Source organism: Cryptomeria japonica, chromosome 5, assembly GCF_030272615.1.
Source record: "Cryptomeria japonica chromosome 5, Sugi_1.0, whole genome shotgun sequence".
Taxonomy (NCBI): Eukaryota; Viridiplantae; Streptophyta; class Pinopsida; order Cupressales; family Cupressaceae; genus Cryptomeria; species Cryptomeria japonica.
This window is the reverse complement of record NC_081409.1, coordinates 669,264,989-669,289,177: the sequence shown is the minus strand read 5'-3', so window position 1 is coordinate 669,289,177 and position 24,189 is coordinate 669,264,989. Positions and strand designations below refer to the sequence as shown.

Sequence of the window (24,189 nt, the reverse complement as noted above, 5' to 3'; positions counted from 1 at the left end):
GGGATGCTCATGCATAAGAAGTATAAGAGGTATAAGTATAGTTTTGCATTTGATTTAAATGTTTAACTAAATTGTTTAGACTTATCCTTTTTGTTGCTTTCAATGTGTTTGTTGTACATCACTCACTAGGAAGCAAACAAATTTTGTACGCATGGGTTATTGAATAATTCTAAACTATTGGTTCTTATTGCTAATCAAAGAGTAAAATATCAACATACTTCAAATCATAAAGGCGAGAAATAGAATAATAAGGAACAATTAACAAGCCAAATAGTCACCATCAAAGAATAGCATTGACTTCATTTCCTCTTCCATAAGGGAATCATCTGAGAAGGAGATGACCAAATATGCATATTAATCAAAGCACTCTTGTCATCTACATTTCCTAAGTTAGGGAGATGGCCTCTTGATTCTTAAACCTCTCATCATGCGACTTCACTATAAGATATGTTATCTTCTTTTGAGCCTTATACTTGACAATAAATTTTGATGAGGGCCAAAATATGTAAGGATGTTTATAAGAAAGGTTCTATTGACTTGGGAGAAGGCACTTTCAATGATGTACTTTATGTTACAACTTTGTCAACCAATCTCATTTTCATCTATCAAATTACTGATAATGACACATGAAAAATTGTTGATTTCACACCTAATTCAATAATCGTTATGGACCTCCAGACTATGTAATGCCCCGCCAATGAACCCTAGGGGATAAGAGAAAAATGTACAAGAAATGCATGGAAATAGTTTTTTTGAAGTAATTAAGTGTTATCATGCATTACATATACAAATATAATGTTCAACATCAAGATAAGGTCAACTATGTGTTAACCAACTATGCACATGATGAAGTCTAAATCTTTGGAACTCCATTAGAGATAACTCAATCCACCTTTAAAGGTTCTTTGATGTTGCTATCTTCGCAATGCATTCAAGATTAGAACAATATCTCATGACTTACTAGGAGATGACTAAATCAACCTCCAACACTAAACCAATGCACCTATTTTCATTTTAAAACACCAATAGAAATGTGCCTATGATAACATCACTATACCTCAAGAATAGATAAGCATAAGAGATCATACTTTGTGTCTGATCCCAACATCAATGCACATAAAGCAATAACAATGTATAAACTCACTTTTAGGAGTGAGAATATAATAATAATAAAACTCAAATGAAAATCATAAAGCCAATTAACTTCCCAAAAAACCCGAATGATAAATTACTCAATACTCAATAAATAATTATGATCATTTTATTTTATTTTAAAATAACAAATTCAAATAAAAAAAACTAAAAAAAATCTTTAAATATTTTATATAATGAATAATTTTAATTTAATCTTATTATCCATAAGACCAAATATCCACATACATTTTATTTTCATTTTATTTTCTTTTACTATTTGTTAGTATGTAAATCAATATATTGAATTGACAAGCTGATTTCTTTCATTTTAATATCTAGTTATGCTAGCATGAAAACTATTAAAAAATAAATAAATGAAAGAATAACAAAATTAAATAAAACCTAGGGAAAAATAGTTCCAATGCCCTAAAGAAAATTTCATTTAAATAAAAAGTCAACTTCATTTTTTGGGGTAGTATCATGTAAAACAATTATTAATTTGTTTCATATCCTTTCTACATAATACGAAGGATTATTTAAATCTATACACTTCAATGTACGAAAATCATATTTCCATCACCCCCAATAGGCGGCGCAGAACCTCTGTAACTCTATCCTCTTCTACCATCGCAACCAATCCTTTCTCCACCATGCCATTTTCACCTGAAAAACGTGCCTCGTAGGCGTTTGATGTGTACCATTTAGAACGTTGTGTGAACAGACCTATCCATACCCATGCCCCTTCCTCCACCTTCGCATAAGATGATAATGTACTGAATGAATCTCCACTAACTCCAATCATCTGTGCCCCACCTGGAGTCCTTACTACAAAACAAACAATAATTGCGTTGCCATTGGTGGGTTGCTCAAACACCAATTTAGGTCCTTGCTTTCTTTCAGTTTGCACGTTAGAACAGGAGTCGACGACAGAGAGAGTAGGAATGGCTAAGGAATTTACAAGTGAGGCTGCATTACGCACTGCTCGCGTTGAAACTTTTATTTCGCCAGGCCATTTCTGCAAATAGTTGTTCATCAATATTCAAGTAAAAGCACAATAGCACAAAAATAGTTAAAATTCTAAATTCTAGAGATCTGTATTACCTCCATGCTCTGAATGCAACCTTCAACAACTGATTTCCTCATTCCCGTGAGATGCAGCACCCTCAATCTTTCCATGTACTCCAGGCTTTCTATATTCGGCATCTCCCACCATGTATATGCTTTCAGCGCCTCCAATTCTCTACAATGATTTAAACCTTCAATTTTCTTAACTTGGTAGCAACCTATCTTTTCAAATTCTCGAAGAGAAGTTAATTCTGCAAAACTGGGAAGCGCAGACAACTTGGGGCATCTAGTTATAACTAGATTTCTGACCGAACTTGGCAGCTCTTTTATCTCCGTTAGATTTCTATTCTTTTCAACTGTGAGAGTCTCAAGGCCAGCGCAACAGTCTTTTGAGATACAGATCTTGGACAATAGATCATTATCTGATAGTTCTATCGTCTTAAGCTTGGACAAGGAAGAACTAAAAGACCCCACTCCAAGATCCAATTCGCTGATTGGACAGCGACATATCCACAGACTTTCCAGATTAGTCAACTGACTAATTGATTCTGGTAAAGATTTCACTCCCAAATCGTCTATCTCTAATCTCTCTAAGAGACTCAGGCGCCCCAAAGAGTCTGGTAAACATTCCATGCTGGTGCTATTAGTAATTTCCAGTGCAGTCAAGGAAGACAAATCTCCGAGGGAGGCTGGCAAGCTTGTCAATAAATCACCCCCGACACACAGTTTTTGTAACTTGTTCAGTTGATCAATCTTCACTGGTATCTCCCTTAAGTTCCACATATGTTCTAAATGGAGCTCTCTCAAGGACACCTGATTTGTGATGTGACGAGGCAACTCTTCCAATTGATAGCAGCATGTTAAACTCAAATACTCTAGATTTGACATGTTTTCCATAATGTCCGACATAAAGGTAACATTAGGACAGCTGGATAAGCTCAGATGTTGCAGCAGCCTTAACTCCTTACAAGAATCTGGTAACCTCCCCAATTTCTTGCACCCCAACAAACTTAGATGCCGTAGTTTTCTCAAATTACCCATACTGTTCGGTAGTGATGACAACCCATCACAACTGTTTAATTCCAGGTGCTCCAGCGATTGTAGTTGGCAGAATTCTTCTGGAAGACTTTCCAAATGCTTCGTCGAATCCAGGACTATTTTTCTCAATTGCTTGAGGCGTCCTATTGAGTTTGGAAATCTTCTGAATTCTTTGCAATAAGAAATAATCAACTCTCTTAACTGTAAAGGAGCCTGCAACATATTTTCGAGGAGATGAACTAAATATTCAATAATTGTTGAAAATAAATTTAAAATAGCTGGAAGATACTTACATCGCAGTCATCCACCCAAAGCTCTAGTAAGCGATGATCTGCCTGCCTCCAATTTTCACATAGTTCTAGAACCCTCAATTTTTTTAGTGGAATTATTGACTGAATATTTGTCTGCCCGATATCAAACCAGCGAAGCCAGACCAAATCTCCTGATGCTTCGCTAATTACATGAATTAAATGACAACCATGAGCCTCAATAATTCTTAGTCCAAGTCTAGAAGGCGCCAGGACCCGCGTGCGACGAGCAATTATCAAACTCCTCATCAGATGTGGTTAGTATTCCTCGAATACCTATTCCAATCTGAACCCAAATAAAACATAAAATTGAACAGTGAGAATAATAGAACTTGCTTGAGGCAACCACACAAACAGAAACAAAGAGAATTTATTTCACCGGTGAGTGAGACAAATAAAAAATGCTAATGTTACCTGTTCTTCATTATGAATCATAAACCAGAGACAGTTATTCAATACTCGAACTAAGCTGGCCATTATTCCTCCTATGCCTATTTCATTCTGCATCAACCACACAAACAGAAACACAGAAGATTCCTTTGCCATTAATGAGTGAGACAAATAGAAATTAATCTCACATGTTCTCCATTATAAACTTTATTTAGATCAGAGACAGTTGTTCAACACTTGACACGAGGAGCAATTCCATTCTCAATCCAAATAAATCATAAAATTAAAAACAGCTATGCAATAGAGTTTCCTCAAAGCAACTATACAAACAGAAATAAACAAAATTTAGTTTCTATTGATGAGTGAGATAAAAAAAAATATTAAATCTCACCTGTTTATTATAAATTTTAATACATTGTTGGGGAGACCAAAGTCGGTAAGGTGATTGCTCATTTGCAATTTCTCTTCCCAAATCTCTTAAATGATCATGCATTACAAGGTAATTTTTCTCATCTATTTCAACAAGACATTTATTCCTCAACCTTTCCAAACTGTACAAACCACTCCACCCTGATCCAATCCATACTTCAATTGCCAAATCACTTTTTTCTCCAACAAAGAAACATGCAATATCCAAGAATACCTCTTGCTCTTCCTCATCTAATGCATCATAACTTATTTTCAGCTTATATTTGATATCCTTGGGTAATATTCTAGAGATCTTCTCCAATTGAGTCTTCCAGGAATCTTTGTTTACGTTTCCATACAGCTGCCCACCAAGGACTTTGAGAGACAATGGCAAACCACTACAAGCTTCTAAGAATTTTTCAACAAGCTCATCAAATCCATTTTGTGGAGATGATTTTAAAAAAGCATGCCAACAAAAAAGTTGCTCAGCATGAATTGCACTCAATGGTTTCATTTTATAGTGGGAGGAGATGTCCCAACATCTAAGAACTTCTAATTCTCTTGTGGTGACAATAATCAAAGCACCCGACCCAATCAAACTCTCAGATCCTCGATAGGGCAATAAAGCATTCAATTGATCCACATGATCAACATCATCCAGAACAATTAAAGCCCGAATAGATCTCAAGTGGCTTGTAAGAATTGCTTTCCCCTCTTCTACATTGTCAACTGATAAACCTTTGAAACCAAGATCCTCCAAAAGCTTTTTCTGCTTATCGCACAACAAGTTTTTGTTAGCAGCATCTCTAATATCTAATATGAGGCTAGCCTTCTCCATAGATGGATATATATTATTATATAACTTTTTAGCAAGAGTGGTCTTGCCAGAACCACCCATGCCCCATATTCCAACCATTTGCATATCCTGATGACTTCTGTCAGATTGAAGTGTAGTCAATTCAAAATCTTGTACAATTTCATCTAAACCCACAGGATGTTCTGCGACCACGAATGGTAACTTTTTAATTTCTTTCACAACACAATAAGTAATACTCTTCAGCAACATGTCTTCCTTTCTAACCATATTCAACAACAAAGGAGAAAGAATAAACCATTAATAGTTGAAATTATTACAATAACATATGTCTATGGACCTAAAATAATTAGAACACAGAATAAGTGAATAAGGTGGAGAAATTGGTACTTACTCCTTGCTATTAACGATGTAACCAATGTTATGTGAAACATTGAAGAGCGTATCCTTCCACTCCTTAAGCTTTTCAGAGCTGTATCTACCTTTATTTAGGTACAACTGAAATGCTTCAGCATAGACTCCTTTTGCATATCGGACATCTGCAACTTCGGTATAGTAGAAGATGGGGACAATTCTAGTGCCTGTTCTGAACATAAATGACAGCTCATCTAAACACCAGCGAGATTGTGCATAATTCTGTGAGAATATAGCAATATGAAGCGAAGCACTTTTGATTGCTTCCTGTAGTTCCGTGGGCAAGGAATCCCCCAATTCAAGCTCTTCTGAATCCAGGAAGACTCTGAGTCCCATGCCATTAGTAAGCATTCTGTAAAGAGTAGTGGCTAGTGTGTGCTTGACATCGGGACCGCGATGATTAATAAAAACATCATAGGATCTACCAGAAGCAGATGTTGATGGTGCAAATTCCTCAAATTGTGAGTAGCTGCTAGTGGTAGAAGTAGATGCCATTTCAATTGGATTGAACTAAACACAAAGAAAGAATAAAAGACAGTAATGAAGAAAGGCTTCTCGTTAAGTTGATGGGGTGGTAAAGTGCAGAGTATATATAAAAGGGAACAGACGGGGGTAGTTTTACAGACGAGTAACCAAACGCGTAGATTGTGTGTTCGCATAGGAAACCGCGTAAAAAGAAAGGAGAAGCATCACCGCCTCTGGGCTATTAAACTCTAGCCGAAAAAATCCATTTAATTAAGTACACCAGGAATTTTTTTTTTCGGTCTAGAGCAGCAGGAGCACAAAAGAATAATAGAATTTTTATCTTTTCTTGATGTGGACGGTGGAACGAGTGCAAGCATCAGAATTTATGTATTTTGAAATAAGTGAATGAGTAGTGGTACAATACAGACTATTTAGGTAGGAGAGAGGAGAGAGGAAAGAGGTAAGTGGCAGACAAATTTAATTAGTTACAGAAAACAGCAAGTGTAAAGAATGAAAAAACATCACCGACTCTGGCCTAATGCGGATTGAAAAAACAGTCGATGTGGACAGCCGCAGAAGCAATCAGAATTAGGCTGTCCCGTTTTGTTTCACATTTGGTTTAAGAAAAGGATCTTGTGCAACTTGGGTATTCTTTGCACTAGTTCTGATCAATCATGGTTAATGATTACATGTTTTTAAATTTATTTAATAAAATGTAGCAGTAAAAGTTAAAAACTTATGTTAATTTTAATTTAGTATTTTAATTTATTTTGAGGAATGTTTAAATGTAATTATATAATAATAATAAATGAAATAATTTTGTATGACTTAGAGGTTATTTTTCTAATTTATATATATTTACACAAATTTCAATATTTTAATCATATTTTGTCTAGTCTTTTACATTTTTTCATTTTTTTTTCACATTTATTAAGTCTTAGGTTATTTTTTTAATTTATTTATATTTACACAAATTTCAATATTTTAATCATATTTTGTCTAGTCTTTTACATTGTTTCATTATTTTTTCACATTTATTATAATCATCATGATTAAATATCCTCTTTTATATAAACATTACTATTCTATTGTCTTGGGTCAATCTTCTCTTAACAAATCTAACACATAAAATTTCAAATATTCAAATTCAAACTTGGTTGACTCTCACCCATTTCACAACTCGTTGTGAGATGACCAAACACACAATTGTGTGATTTATTGCTATGTCCTTGTATTTCAAGGCATTTATTTGTATTCAAATGAAACATCCTTGCATCAAAAAGCATCGTTTAATATCTTCAAAAGATAATCCTAGAAATACTTCAATTGGACCATCTAAAAGAAGATTTAAAATTTACATAATTATTCTAGAGCTCTTACATATCACTTGATCTCCTAGAACAACAATAAAATTGAGCTTTACTTGGTGCTAACTTAGGAGACTTATCCCTTAGTGATGTAGGAGTCCATGAAAGTTATTCTTTGATAAAACTAGTTTCTAAAGTAGAGAACAACCAAGATTATGAAGTTATGATGTTGATGTGGCTAATAAAAAAAAATAATGGCCTTCCCAGTTTTGGCTACTAAATGAAATTTTACAAATGTCAAGATTTAATTCATAATGTTTTCATTAACAAGCCACGTGGATTAAATATATTACAAGAAATTATTGTTAATATTACTTCATATACTATGATTATTACCTCTACTACCTTTTCCACTTCTACCATCAATCCATTGTCTACAAGATTCCCTTCCACCACCACACATTGTCATAGTACTAGCACTTCTAGTATTTCATCATATAGTTCTTATCCCTTCTCCACTTCCCCTCTTTAATTTGGCTTTCATTCTAAATTTACTCATCTTGATATACTTATGTATTACATCGTATTATACCTCCATACCTATCTCATTCACCACTAGCTAAGCTATCCCAAACCCTATCGATCATGTCGTCCTCACATATACTAGCCCATCACATGCCAATATATCCATCATTTTACATCTATATTCACCTTCTAATATACACTCAATTGTTATTATTCTTCTATCATAATAATTATTAAAAATAATGTTGCATCTTCTCCTCCTCCATTAAAATTACATTGTCTAATAAGGAGATCCAACATGATAATCATTATGGTCAATTATACTTAATCAATAATATTTATTGTAAATTGTATACTTTGTATCTTGTTTATTTTGAATGATAATATATAACAAATTTATTGAAGAGTAAATATGAATAATAATTTACATCGATTGACAATGGTATTTGTATTTAAGAATTTTATTGAAGATGACAAATATACTATTGAATAATACATTATGATGCATCATTCTATGATTGGATATAGGTAGTAAATTATTACATGCATTTTATGTCATGTGATATAATCTTTAAATTAATTTAGATTGTGTAGAGCTTAGAAACAACAATGTAAGGATGTTATGTTAAATTTGCACCAGTTCATTAAACTTATACATAAAGAAAAACATATCAAAGTTAGAAGGGCTCATTACAAGATAAAAATTGATGCTATCCACTTAACATTCAGATACATCTCTAAAAAACTAAAGGGTGTATCTTAAGACAAATATAATAGTGTACTTGTCTTATACAAGGTACAACTGGATGAGTTGGAAGTTATATATCCTAGACATGGAATGAGCAATACAAATATAAGATCTATATTTCAAACCTATGATTACCTCATATAGAAAAAGAAAGGAATGCAAATTATGGAAAATAAATTTATTATGACCATATGTAAACTTTGTGTTAGATATGCTATTGGATCTTTGATGTGCAAATATTTGTTGATCCTAATATTAGAATTGTGTACCTCTGAATTTCTTATTGATTCACGATTTGATCCAAGGATAAGAATTGAATTATATATTCTTGGATAAGAATGAAATATGTGACAATTCGATCTTAAATGAATGCTTGAGATTGATTGACATAGGTGGAGAATCTCCACTAACCAAGAATAGTGAGTAAGAGTTATGATGGCTCCTTATTGGGATCTAAAATGGGTGAGGATAATTAGTCTTATTTATTTATTTTGAATTATTAGTTGCCTATGGGTTAAAAATAAAAGAATTTCATGGAGGATTTATAATTTAATATGAGTGGATAAATGATTTTTTACTATTTGTAGAGAAATCAATGAAAACATATTTATGTATTTATTTTTGGAATAAATATAAGATTAGTAGCATGATTAATGAAATAATATGAACTATTTAATTAATTAGTAGTGATAAATAAAATGGATATTAGCATGAAATGAGAAAAAAGTTCACATGGTATTAGGATATGATGTGGTGTCATAAATTGTATTCTTTAATTGTGAGCCCAATTTCACACTCTTATTGGTGCTTGCTTTAGTTTCCATTCGCCCAGACCATTTTTGGAAAATTTATACCCTTGATTTACCCTCCAACTCAAGGATATGTGTACTATTCTATTTTAAATATTCATTATTTTATTTCGCACTTGATTTATTATTGAAAATTAAAATTAGGGCTACATATAACGTCATAGAAAAATATTCTTGCATTCTCCTTTGGAAGAGATTATTTTGGTGGGACCAAGGTGCCTTGCACATGTTTTTCACCAAAATAATTCAAAATTTAAAATATTTTAAATGTAGATCTTCAAACTATGGAATCTAGTCTCATTTTTTAATTTAATCATTTTATTGGATTTTATCAAAATTCAACCTCCCGACTCATAAATAAGGGTAAAATCATAAACTCGTGAGACACTTTAGGCCAAAAAAACATTTATATTGAAATATTTTTGACCAAAAATATTTTGATTGGAATTATTTTGGTTGAAACTACATGGCATGCATATGCCCCACAAGGTTTCAGGTGAAAGGGTCTCAACCAAAATTCTAAGTTCAATTTTTTTCTCTTTTAGAATTTAGGCATGATATCTTGTAATTTTTGAAGTGATTTATCTTTTCATCTTTGTTCCTCTATATTTCTTTGAAATATTATTAGGCTTGATGTAAATTTTTATCATCCATTAAAAATCTCAAGAATCCACCTATTATTAATAATTTGAATATTCTCATCAAGATAGCAAGATAATAACTTTGATACTTACAGTATCTCATTTAAAGGACCAAGGAAAAACTTGACAAAACCACTTTTTTGAAACAATAACCGACACACTAGATACAAAAAAATCATATCATGCTTGAACAATAATGCACATACAAGTATCACAAGAATAGTAAAACACTGAAGAATAACTATACAAGATCCCACCATTGCACAAGCAAAGTAGCACTAGTGGATGACTAACAACCATGGGAAATCATGTTGGAGTAGATAGGTGACTCCACAACACCCCCAAGATCCCTAGAAGATAAAAATAACTTCCATAAGAGATAATTACAATAATAGATTTCTTGAACAATGCAAGATTGATTAAATATTGTGTGCGGGAAATGAGGGCAACAAAAATGCAAAAGTCAGTTTCAAAGGGCCCACACACCAATGAGACTCTTGGTGCAAGTTATAGGAGCTATATTGAATAGCTCAACTTCCCAAGGGGTGTCCCATTGTTCTCTATCTCATAGGATCCCTGAAGTCAATGTCTTTGCTCTCACATCACTAAGAAAAGTGACTTAGGAATGACAACTCCAAGAACGAGTGATGTTTGATTATAAGCATGAATGCATTCCTAGCATGTATGATATTGAAACTATGATGATTAATCTAGCATAAATATGACGATATGATTAATTAATTATCCTAGCAATGATATACTAGTCTAACATGGATATGCTATGATATTAGAATGCTTCTAAATGCTATTATGATGTTTTAACAAAGAGAGGCTAAAATGCTTAGTAATTAGACTATAAGTTTGATGCATGAAACTTCTATATCACTAGCAAAATGACTATAAGTTTGATACACAAATGCTTCTATCTAAATGAAAGAATGAGAGCTCTATTTATAGAAAAAATAGGGTAATGGATGGTCAAGATTGGATAATCTTAACAAGGGGCAGGATTGAAAGTTAAACAATCCATGTTCACAATTATCACCAATGAAATGGTGACGATTGTCAGCAAGAGCTTGCTTGAGAGGAGATGAAAGACGCATTAAATGCTTGAGAAGACATGATGGTTACCTTAGGAGGTAAGGGTTAAGTTTAGGCTAGGGTTATCCATTGGATAAATCTTTTACCCAAGGGGTAAACTCTTGTGTAAGGGTTAAAGGGATAACCAAGGTTAAAGCCACGAATTCTTGATGAGACCCTTGGGTTAGATGAGGGTTGAGTTAGAGAGAAAGTCTCTAATCATGCAAGAAGGTTGAGTTAACCATTAATGGTTATGAAGACTTTGAGGGTTAACTTGTTGAAGACATAAAACCTTTAATGCATTTCAGAGACTTTGGAGGCTTTGAGAAGTGACTTCTCTTTGCTTAGGAATGTGACAATAATCAGGAGATGAATTAGGCTAAATTGGAATTGATTAGAAGAATCTAGAAGGGGTTTAGGAGGAAAGTGGGAGATGTAGGAAAATGCAAGTGAGGGTATTTTTTAAATATATTTAGATTTATTTAAATGCAAAGGAGATTTTAATTAAATGTAGATTTAATTAAAATGGGAAAGGGGATAAATTGATATTTTTAATTAAATGTGAATTTAATTAAAATGGCTAGAGGGGGAGTATTTAATTAAATGGCTTAGATAGAAGAAGGGTATATTAATTAAATCTTAATTTAATTAATAGACAATTAGAAGAATATGGATATTAATTAAACCTTAATTTAATTAATTGGAAGAATTAAGAATAATTAAATGAATAAAATTCACTTAATTCATTGTGCAACTTTTAGGTTTATACAAATATAATGAGTGAACATTATTATTTAGATAAGTGGTCTTGTTTATAAAGGTAAGGTGAGAAGAAAGATTAGATAATATGTTGACATGCTTCATAATCCTATGCAATGAGACAACTAAAGTGTTGACTTAGGTAACTAGAAGTATTTATCATGTGATACAATAATACCATGTGACAACTAAATAATCTCATAGAATACCACCCAGGACATAGTTAAACTTAAGTCATGTGAATAAGTCTCCCACTAGGAACCAACAGAACACTAGGTATTGTTGGCAACAACAATGAAGGAAAATTGAGAGGGAGGGTCAATCATTTTTCACCGGATTAACAAACTTAACTTCAAACACAAATCTAATTAACTGCAACAACAAAGATAAGAAAATTGATACCACAACACACAACACCAAGATTTTGATGTGGAAAACCCAGTTAAGGGAAAAAACACAGTGGGAACCTACCCACAATTAGATGATACTCTACAATAGTATATGAAAATAATTACAATGGGGAATTCACATGCATTCAGGCTTACTACCTAGAGCTCACTGCTCAAGATATAATAACCAAGAAGGCTACAACCCTCAACGAAGGTTCACTACCTTACAAGGAACTCTAAATGACTTACAAAATATTCAGAAAACAATCTGGAATCAAATGAACTGAAAGAATAGCATCTACAAATGCCTGATGACAGTTCTGGTTAAGCACATTGTCTGCTCTGCAATACTTCAATCTTTGCTCAAACACAATACGAAGGATGTACTCTCGTGTTCTCTCTTTTACCACTCTCTAATATTGCAGAAAAAAACTATCGATACCTAGTTTACATGACTACACCATCTATATATACCGATCATCAACCTTGACAACAAGGTTGGTCAAACCCTCAACTCTTAATTACACAATTATGTCACACAATACAAAGATTGACCACCAGACCAATATAATGATACACATGAAATAACATGGATCTAAATCAAATGCTCAAACATGCAACACCACTAGAAATCATGCCAAGATCAACTGCAACATGCCACACCACTAAGAATACCGCATAACATGAAGAATATCACCGATTCAGAAAAATCACCAAGAACGCGTACAAGGATCAATATAGATCATCAAAACAAATAGGAAACAATTAGGAAACACCAACAAGCATGCCAGAATCATCTGTAATAGTTTTACCAACACCACTTATCAAATCTTTATTGATCAACATCTAAGACTCAAGAACATTCATACAATAAGAACTGTCGAAATCAATCTAAACACTGACAAAAATACTTCTACACCTCAGCAAGACAATCGGGACAATCCTGATAATGAAAGAACTATGGCATCTGGGTTAGCAAATCTAGCCGAGGCTTCTGAGAAAGTGGATCAAGAAGAACAAAAAAGAAAGGTTATGGTAAGTGTTCATGTTCCACCTTCTTTTTCTTGGGGATCAATTTCTTTTGAATTATTGCAATTATTAGAAAATAAGGAGGAAGAATGGAAAAGAGAAAAAGGATCCTTAGAAAGAAAACTACAAGAGAAAGATGTAGAAATAAACAACTTGGAGGATAGGATAGATAACTTAGCTACTTTGTTACCTCAGGTAATAGAATGTAGGCCTCCTCCAAGAGTATATTCTCTTTATTTGAAGGAATGACATCTTTCTTACAAGATAGGTAGGGAGTTGTGTGGATTGAATTCATCATTAATGACTCTCGATGAGTTTGCCAATGCCTATAATACCTCTCCTCTTGATCAAAATAACTTACTTTGTGAATTATATCTTCACAATTGTGCTATTCCATTGATCAATTGCAGTCCCCAGGCCCAAAATCAAGGAGGTCGAAACAACATTTCTCCATAAAAGACTAGCTTGAGGACAAGTTTAAAGGGGTTGGATATGTGTGGATAAAGGTGAGAGGTTATGAACTCTTCCTGTTTCAATTTATGAGAAAGGACAAAGAAGTGCCAATTTGTAACCCGTGGATAACCAACTTAGGTAAACTAGTTGTTCCAAATGTTTTTTGTAAATATTAGATTGATGGAAGTATTGGTCAAAAATTACAATTGTGTGAAGACATGCATTCAGTTTCCAAATGGCAAAGTGTTTATCAGATTTATCCGTGGCACCATAGATGAAGTTTTTAGCTTAGACCCTAACCCTGATGTACCCTTGTCGTTTGAAGAACTAGAGGAGGAATTTGTTAAAATGGATACTACTTATAAAGGGTGGAATTTAGCTTTCCACATGGTTCAGAAGGGCATTCTTACCGAAGAGGATGGTCCCCCATTCAACATGGACATTTTCAGACACTACTTATAGTACACCTATATGTCATGTGAACAGGTTGAAGGTATAGAGGCCCCTGATGTAGCTAATATTGGGCTGCTGGTGTTAGCAGCAAATGTACAAATGTATGAGCCAAGACCCTTTGATTATGCTACTTATGTTGTAGAAAAATTACATGAAGGTTTCTTGAGCCTCAAAGATAATAGGGAGCCCACTTTCAAGTTTTACTCATTGTTAATGCATTTGATTTTATTTTATTGAAGATTTAGGGGTATGTGGCCAATGAATTTAAAATTGAACACAGTGGATAGAGCAGGTAAAGAACAACCAGTACAAATGTGGACATCAGTTTGGGATTCACGATATGTGAAATCAAACTACATCAAGTTTGAAGAGCTAATAGTAAATCCATTATACCAGATGGATGGTGTCCCGTGTGAAGGATCTATTTCCACTAAAGTTGAAAGATTTCTTAGACCTGTTGTTTTTGATGAAGGAGGTATTGTCAATCACAACTGGGGCGATTGGTTTGTTAACAAGTATTTTACTTGCTTCAGGATTTATGGTTTCGAAGGAACCCCATATTTGTTGCCAAAACTTGTACCAAACAAAATTGCCTATCTGGAGACTATGAGATACTTAAGTGTTTCGAATGCCAAACATTTTGGAGGTATGCATAAGTAGACTTTCATGCCTAGGACTCTTAGTTTTGGGGATTTTACCATTGTATCAACAAAGGCTTATGAAGCCATTGATAGGAAATTGATTGAAGAATATAGTTTGTTCAAATATGCTGCTAGGGTCAATTATGACCCTGAGGCATATATTCACAATTGCAAGAAAAGTCAAAATCTCAGATATTATATTCATGTTTACTTGGAAGCAGAGGACATGTTTAGAAACATGGAGGAGGAAGAGGCCCAGACAACCATTGATGAATTAAACAAGAAATTTGAAGAAAAGAAAAAGAGATTGCAAGAAATGGAAACTTGAGAAGAAGAGAGTGAAGGTGAGTCCAAAGAAGTTGAGGTGGTATCTAGGCATCAAGCACCAGACATAGCAGAAGAGCCAGACTTGCAAGAGAAAATTGTTGTCAGGTCGAACATCCATAGTGATGCAAGATATGATGAGTATTATTCCTTTGTGTTTGATGATGTTTTTATTAAGTCAAAAGAATTTAAATCCTTTTTATATAATTTCAAAGGGAAAAAACTAAGAGACTCTATCCCAAATGTAACCCCTAAAAAAGAATTAGAATTGTTGGGGAAACTAAAGCAAGAAATCAATTTAGAATTGACCACTATAACCCCTCAAAGGGGAAGACAACTTCTTAGTGAAGCAGGCATCATCATCTTTCCAGGATGGGACATGAGTGCATCATTTATTTTTGATAACATGATACATTCTGAGAATAAGGATTTTAAATTGGATATTCAGGGGGTAAATGATGTGTATGTCGGCTCTAGATTTGACCAGAATGAAGAGGCTTTTCTTTTATGGGCTCTTTACCCTCCAAATAAGAGGCCAAAAATCATTGATGTGGATAAAGCCTTTGGTCACCTAATGAAATTGAAAGTTGGTGAAGTAGATCCCATTTTTACTGATGATATGGGTATTGATATTTTAAAATTTAATAAAGCACAATTGGTTAAAGTGAGCAAAGAAAGAGACCAGTACAAGGGATTATATGAAGAATTGCTAAAAATAGGAGGACAACTTGTGCCACAAATCCATGATGGGTCTCAGTGGAAAAAGAAATGTGAGGAAGTGCAACTGGAAAATAAAAAGTTGAAAAGGCAATTGCAGAGTGTGAGGGATAACACAACCTCTATTTTATTGACTAAGAGATTTGAAAAAAATTGCATGGTTTCCTTGAAGATTTCTGGGTTGTTTGTCAAAAGAATATGGATAATGCAATATCTCACAACCAGATTTAAAATAGACTAGGAAATTTGTTGCATGATAAGAAAATTGCCAATACATATGCTGAAGTCATTAAAGGAATACAAAAGCTGTTGAAAAAGAATGAAGACTTTGACACAGAATTGCAAAATGAATTTAATGAATGTAGGGAAATATTTCAATATGGTTTTCTAGAAATTGAAGATCAGAATGGACAGATTAAGGATAAGGATAAATGGATTGTGGAGTGCCAAAGTCTTCTCAGTGCTTCCCTTAACATTGCCCAGTCTGATGTAATTGACATGACAAAGACAATAGAGCAGATGGAAAACTTCATCACTTTGGAGATTGTGGTCAGAGATATTATCTACGATACATATACCTACAAATTAGAGGGATATTTGAAGCACATTCAAAAGTGCGATCAGATGCTTGGAGACCAGCCATAGATATCAAAAGATGTTTAAAGATGTGACTTTGTAGTTTATAATTTTAGTTTGTTAGGGCAGCTTTTAGGTAGTTAGTTTTTTGTTAATTTTAGTTTAATGAAAGGGTATGCCCTTTCATTTTTCAAATCAAATTCTCATCTATATGTGAAGGATATTTTAGGAGAGACAAATATCACAAGTTTATAGTTTTTTTTATCGAGACAATCTTTATGCATTTTCTTAAGAACTCATTGTCTGGAAGTACCAAGTTGATGGAAGATATGCACTAAAATCAACTGGTTTAAGTATTTTATTTTCAATATAAAGATTCAAGTGTTTCTCATTTATGATTGTATCTATCTTTTCAATGGATTGATCAATTCGTTAGATAAATCTATTTACATAGGTTGTTTCATTGTGCAATCTTATGTTGTTGTAATTAAGATTGATTTTTAGTTTGAATATCAGTTTGAAGGATTGGTTGGCAAACTTCGAATTGTTTTATTGGTCTTTCAAAGTAAAGTTAAATTCAGTAAGACTAACTGGATGTCACATTTTAATTGCAATTCATATGGAAGCCTTTGAGATGATGGTCTTGTTACATTAACAAGTTATTAAAACTATCTCTAAGGTTAAACATAGGATTTTTCATTTGAAATGATATGAAACTAGTAACGAATCACGACACTGGTCTTTTATTGATTTTATATATTTGAATCAAGTATTTCCAATGCAAGTTTCATTAAGGAATCATATTTCTAATTCATACAATCATTACTTTATAAACATTCATTTACAAGCAAGCAAATGGAAAACATTCATTTACAAGCAAGCAAGCAGATTGATTTTGGTATAGTAAATAGGGTTTACTTATTTTTTATTTTTTATACAATAATTTTACCCTTTATCTAACATAATTAATAATTGGAAGACTTTTCAATAACTAGGAACTGCAACATTAAGTTAGTAAAGAAAAATGGATAAATGAGAACATATCGGTAGGATGACAAGCTCAAATTTATGAGACACACACTCTAAAATGAACTTGTCTACAACCAAATTTACATGATTCAAACACACAACCTACAAGTCCATAGGAATTTATAGGCATGCAAAAATCTACAGGAATTTTGCCATTTACAATAGTTCAAAACCCTCCAAACTAGAGAATCAATCCTTTGATATCACCTGCTAGACAACCCAATTTGCAGAGGCAAAGGAAAAAGAGGCAAAGGACATGTCGAACCCAATTTGTAGAGGCAAAGGTAGAGAAAGAGGCAAAAGAAACAAAGGAATTGGCAGAGGCAGAGGAAGTTGAGAGTTAATTCAATCCGTTGCGCGTGGTTTTCAAATGAACCCGCCCTTTTTTTTTTTAATAATTCCCATGGTCATCAGAATTCCGACTAACATGGGCTTCATTGGAAAACATTTTCGGCATCATCATCATAATTTCGACGTTATTGGGCATTTAAAAAAAAAATCAACTTTGATCACAAAATGCCTTGATCATCGAAAACCTTCGTCGGAATTTGAGGCCAAATGTATTAGTGTGTTGCATTTCCTGCTATATACTCAACCTCAGTTGTTGGTAGGAAAATAACTGGTTGCTTCTTAGAAGCACATGAGATTACACCCAAACCCAAATGAAACACTTAGCCCGATGTGCTCTTCCTATCATCTAGACTTCCTACCCAATCACTATTTGTATAACCAACCAACATAAAATCATTATAGCATTATACAAAATTCCATATCTCTTAGTGCCATTCACATACCTCAAGATTCTCCTACCCTCTTGCCAATGAGTGTCCTTTGGAATCTTGATAAATTTGGAAATCATACTCACTACATGCATTATTTTAGGCCTAGTTGTTGTCAAATACATCAAAATTCCAACCAAACTCTTACACCTAGTTAGATCAAGACTGTTGTTGCAATCTTCCTTTGTCAACTTAAGACCTATGGTTGTTGGTGTTGGTGCAGGCTTGCTACCATGCATTCTAAATATCTCCAAGATTTCACTAACATACCTTTCTTGAGAGATAAATATACCATCATGCATTTGTTTTACTTTTATACCTAGAAAATACCTCAAGAGACCTAAATTTGTCATCTCAAACTCTCCTTCCATGGCCTCTTTAAAATCAACAATGAGGAAATCATCTCCCCAAAGAAAATTAAATCATCAACATATAAGACAACAATAAGAATCTTACCATTAACTATCTTGATGTAAAGAGTGGTCTCACCATCACTTTTTCCAAAGTTGTTGCTCATCAAATATGAGTCAATCTTGCTATACCATGCCCATGGAGCTTGCTTCGACCCATAAACAACCTTCTTTAACCAATATACCTTGCCTTCATGACCTGAAACTTCATAACTAGGTGGTTTCTCCACATAAATCTTTTCTTTTAACACTCCATTAAGGAAGGCTAATTTCACATCCATTTGAAACACCTTCCATTTGTGTTGGACTACAATAGCTATGACTGCCTACACAGTATCCATCCTTGCAATGGGTGCATACATCTCATCACCGTCTCTCCCAAAATATTGTTTGTACCCCTTCACAGCCAATCTTGCCTTATGGTGCTTGATTATTCCTTTGACATTACTTTTGGTCTTATAGACCCATTTAACCCCAATAAATTGCTTGTTTGGAGGAAAATCAGTTGGCTCACATGTATCATTCATTTCTATTGCATCTATTTCGTCATCCATTACCTCACACCATTTCTCCTCTTTAATAGGATCCTCAAAATAAATCGGATCACTATGAGAATATAATGCAAAGTTCACATTTTCATCAAAATCTTCTTCATACCTTCCACCCTGGTAGATTTCCTTTAGACTCTTCATCTTCTTTGGCATTAGGGAGGCAAGAGTGAGTTATGAACTCTGACTACTATTGCTGCTCTACTATGTAGACTCCGATCTATGTTATTGGGATCTTTTAGGAGCCGGTTCTCTAGCTATCTCTAGTTGCTTGCCTTTCTACCTATTTATCTCAGGATCTATTTGTATGTCTTAGGAGCTTTCAAGAGTTATCTAGAGCTATCGAGATTTCACTGTAACTAAATTTTGAGAATTTTGTGACAATTTGTTTGACTGCTTATCTCCATCAGGAGTTGTCAAGAACTATCAAGAGCTTTCATAGCATCTTCTCGATCCTCATACTCATCATCATCATCATTGATAGGAAAATTTTGTGATGTGCATAAAGAGGTATCCAATGAACCATCCCATGACTCATTCTCCATGAATTCAACATTTCTATTAATGACAATGTTCTTGATGATGGGGTTGTACAACCTATATGCCTTGGACTCATCACTATAGCCTGTGAAAGTGCACTTCTCACTCTTGAAATACAACTTTTGATTCTTCTTATTTGGCATATGAGCATATGCCACACATCCAAACACTCTAAGGTGCTCAACCATCTACTTGCACCTAGACCACGCCTCTTGTGGAATCTTGTCATAGACCGCCTTGGTTGGACTTTTATTTATCAAATATATTGTTGTTGCTACAACCTCTCGCCAATATTCATTTGGGAGTCCTTTTTCTTTGAGCTTGTTACTTGCCATTTCCACAATGGTCCTATTCTTTCTCTCAACTGCTCCATTTTGTTGCGGAGTATAAGGGACTGTCAGCACCTTCTTGATGCCATTTTGCTTGCAAAAATTTACAAAAGCATTAGAGTTATAATATCCTCCATGACCTGACCTTAGGGCCTTGATGTGATATCCACTCTCCTTTTCAACTTGAGCTTTAAACAATGGAAACTTATCAAAAGCTTTATATTCAAGCTTCAAAAAATAAACCCATGTTCTACTGTTGAAATCATCAATAAAGGTCATAAAATAGTGGGTGCGACCAATAGATATGGTTTGCATAGGGCCAACCAAATCAGTATGCACTAGCTCCAATGGTTCTCTTTCCCTTCTAAAGTTGCCTTTTTGAAAGGGCAACCTATGTTGCTTATGCAAAATGCAAGCCTCACACTTTCTACTAGGATCTTCTATCCTTGGCAAACCATCTACCATTAATTTCTTGGAAAATAAACTCAAACCCACATAACCCAAGTGTCCCTACTTGACATGACATGGCTTGGAAGGGTCTTCAATGTTGCTCTTGAGAACCATTGACTATTATATTGTTGTACATGATTGTCTAGGAGGTGTAAAGATAGATTGAGAAGAGAAACACGTTTCTATCCTCAAAGGAAACATCTGGTTCTTTGTCAATTATATTACTACAACAACTTTCTTACTCCCATCTTTCTAAAAAATCACACATTCACACATCTCCATCAACACTATGTATCTATTTTGGATCAGTTGTCCAACACTCATGAGATTATGTTTAATGCTTGGAGAAAAATAAACATTCTCAATCTCCTTCTCACCTTGCTTGGTGTCGATCATAATAGCTCCTTTTCCCACAATTGGAACTATTGCATTATTCCCCATTTTTATCTCAAATTTGGCATTTTTGTCAATAAAGATAACAAACTCTCATTACCACTCATGTGGTTACTGCAATTGTTGTCCAGATACTAGACCTCAGGGTTGCCTTCTTCAACAATGTTGCACATGATGAAGGCCATGGAGTGATTATTTTCACCCACATTCACATCGACCACATTAGCATTTTTCTTTGACTGACTACCTTTCTTCTTCTAACAATCTCTTTCATAATGCCCAAATTTATGACAATTGAAACATCCCACATTGCTCTGGTCATAGGTCTCTAATTCAAGCTACTATTCTTCTTGTGTTGTTTGGATTTATTTTGATAGATTCTTGCTCCCTCTTGGTTGTATGCTTGTCCGAAGCTATCTTCATTGTCATGACCTCTACCTCTTGAGATCCTACCACCACTTCTTCCTCTCCCCTTGCCTCTTGCATTAGCTTGAGATTTGAAAGCTTTCTCTTGGGAAGATATAGAAAATGTATTTAGGCACTAGCACTCATGGGTTTGAAGAGAACCCATCAAATCATCAACTGTTAATATTGACAAATCCTTTGCCTCTTCAATGGAAATACTATTGCATCAAATTTTGAAGGAAAAATTTGAAGGATTTTCTCTACAATCCATTGCTCCTTGATGGTTTCTCTCTTTGTCCTCAGATGGTTCAATAAACCAAAAACTCTTGTATGAAATTCTGATATGGACTCACTGTCCTTCATTTGAAGAATCTCAAAATCTCTTCTAAGCATTTGCAGCTTCACCAATCTAACTTAATCAGTCCCCTTGTAGCTAGTTTGGAGGATTTCCCACGCTTCCTTAGCATGATTAGCTACTACTATTTTGGAGAATATCGCCTTTGTGAAGGTTGATTCAATCAAACTCAATGCCTTGGCATATTTTCTCCTTGTCTCCCTCAACTAGTTCTTCTGATTGTTTGTGAGGGTAGCATACTAATTTGGGTCAGTTATATCCACAAACCCAGTAGCACAAAGTTCCCATAAATCATTTGCAACCATGATGGTTTTCATTTTCTTGGTCCAAACATCATAATTTTGTCTATTAAAGGATAGTGGCTATTGCCAGCTCTTTCCTTCATCTCTAGCAATGTCTCCTACACACAAAACTCAAACACCCAGAAAAAAAGAATGCCCTACTCACAAGGATTTAGACTCTATAGCTCTGATACCATGTCATAAATTTGAAAAAAGGGCTGGAGCATTCAACCTTAAAGCCAAACCATAGAGACTGCAACTCTGTTTCCCAATGAGCCGGGAATGCAAATCAACAAAATCCAACGAAGAAACCAGAAGACATGCAATTTCATTTTCTTTCTATTAAAAGACTAGAAATTACACTATTACAAAACACAAAACTTCAAACTTAGAAACTACTAATTTCTCATCTACAGGCATCGATTAGGAGCTGCATTCAACCATACAAAATAGAGCTTCCTAGAGCTCATTACAAATCATATGCTCACTTGGAGCTACACACTATCAGGAGCAATTAAGAGTGATCATTGTTCAACTGATAAGCCACATGAACACCTAGAAGCTACTACTATAATTCTTCTCTACTCAAAATACTATCTAACTTCTGCACATTCTCTTTGTGCTTCACCTACACATTCTAGAGAACATTCTCTCTTTTCGTCTGCTTGTTCACATAAAATTCTCCCCCAAATTCAAAATTAAAAAGATCAACTACCACATTAGCTTCACTGCAGTTACTGTTCATGCCAGGAACTATTGGTATGAAGATCTCAACACAATCTTCTTCTAGGTTGTTTCTATTGCAACACTTCTGACACACTCCTAATGGGTAGGTGGAGTTTATGTGGGTGGCTGACTTCTAGGCACTCACGACAACATTAATTCTAACATATCACACCAATCTTTGACTTCTAAAATCCTCAATTTTTAATGGAAGTAGTGGCTAAAGATTTGTCTGCCCAATATTAAGCCAGTGAAGTCAAACCAAATCTTTTGATGCTTCATTAATTACATGATTTAATTTACAAGCTTGAGCTTGAATAAATTTTAGTCCAAGTCTAGAAGGCGTCAAGCTTATAATTCCTCTATTTGTGTTAACCATGAGTTCCCCACATGATGAGCAACCAACAATCACATTACCATCAATGACCTATATTCCTCGAATGCCTATTTCATTCTAAACCCAATATAGAACATAAAATTAAACAACTGTGAGAATAGTAGCATTTCCTTGAAGCAACTAGACAAACAAAAATAAATAGGACTCCCTTGCAATTGATGAGTGAGTTAACAAAGCATTATTCCTCCAATGACTATTCCATTCCTAATGTAGAAAGACTTATTCAATACTTGAGCTAAGTTGGCCATTGTTCTTCCTATGCCTATTCCATTTTGAATTCATAGAAAATGTAAAGTTGAATAAATATGAAAATAATAGAATTTCCATAGAATACTTCTTTGCCATTGATTAGTGAGTCGAACAAAAAATTGTTAATCTCATGTGTTTTTCATTATAAACTTTATTTAAACAAGGCAATGTTTCAATACTTGAGCTAAGGTGGACAATATTCCTCACATTCCTATTCCATTCTCAATCCAAATAAATCATAAAATTAAAATTATACTTCAATTTTTTTCACCATAAAAACTGGTTTTCCATTGATGAGTGAGATAATAAAAATATGTTAAAATTACTTGTTCATTATCAACTTTAATACCTTGTTGGAGATACCAAATTTGGTAGGGTGATTGTTCATTTGCAATCTCCCTACCCAAATCCCTTAAGTGGTCATGCATTCTTATGTAATTTTCTTCATCTATTTCAATAAGACACTTATTTCTCAGCTTTTCCAAACTATACAAACCACTATACCCTGATTCGTTCCATAGTTCAATTGCCAAATCACTTTCTTATCCAATGAAAAAACATGCGACATCCAAGAATACCTCCTTCACTTCATCATCTTAAGTGTCATAACTGATTTCCAGCTTATCCTTGATATCCTTGGGTACTATCCTAGAGACCTTGTCTAATTGACTCTCCCAAGATTCTTTGCTTAAGTTTCCATAAAGTTGTCCTCTAAGAACTTTAAGAGAGAATGACAATCCACTACAAGCCTTTAAAATTTTTTCAACAAGCTCTTCAGATCCATTTAGTGGAAATTCTTATAAGAAGGCATGCC

General features: G+C 34.1%; 2 protein-coding genes across 2 annotated transcripts; both read right to left on the bottom strand.

The window, feature by feature from the left end:
* Positions 1-1,615: 1,615 nt before the first annotated feature.
* Positions 1,616-3,809, bottom strand: LOC131876380 (uncharacterized). Its single transcript, XM_059221587.1, has 3 exons — positions 3,531-3,809; positions 2,236-3,450; positions 1,616-2,149 (listed from the first exon to the last, which is right to left on the bottom strand). Exons 1-3 carry the CDS (start codon positions 3,792-3,794, stop codon positions 1,700-1,702), a joined length of 1,929 nt encoding a protein of 642 aa, XP_059077570.1. The 5' UTR covers positions 3,795-3,809; the 3' UTR covers positions 1,616-1,699.
* Positions 3,810-3,823: 14 nt separating this feature from the next.
* On the bottom strand, positions 3,824-6,148 carry LOC131876381 (TMV resistance protein N-like). Its single transcript, XM_059221588.1, has 3 exons — positions 5,552-6,148; positions 4,327-5,419; positions 3,824-4,046 (listed from the first exon to the last, which is right to left on the bottom strand). The coding sequence occupies exons 1-3, from the start codon at positions 6,064-6,066 to the stop codon at positions 3,921-3,923; spliced, it is 1,734 nt and encodes a 577-aa protein (XP_059077571.1). The 5' UTR covers positions 6,067-6,148; the 3' UTR covers positions 3,824-3,920.
* Positions 6,149-24,189: the final 18,041 nt, after the last annotated feature.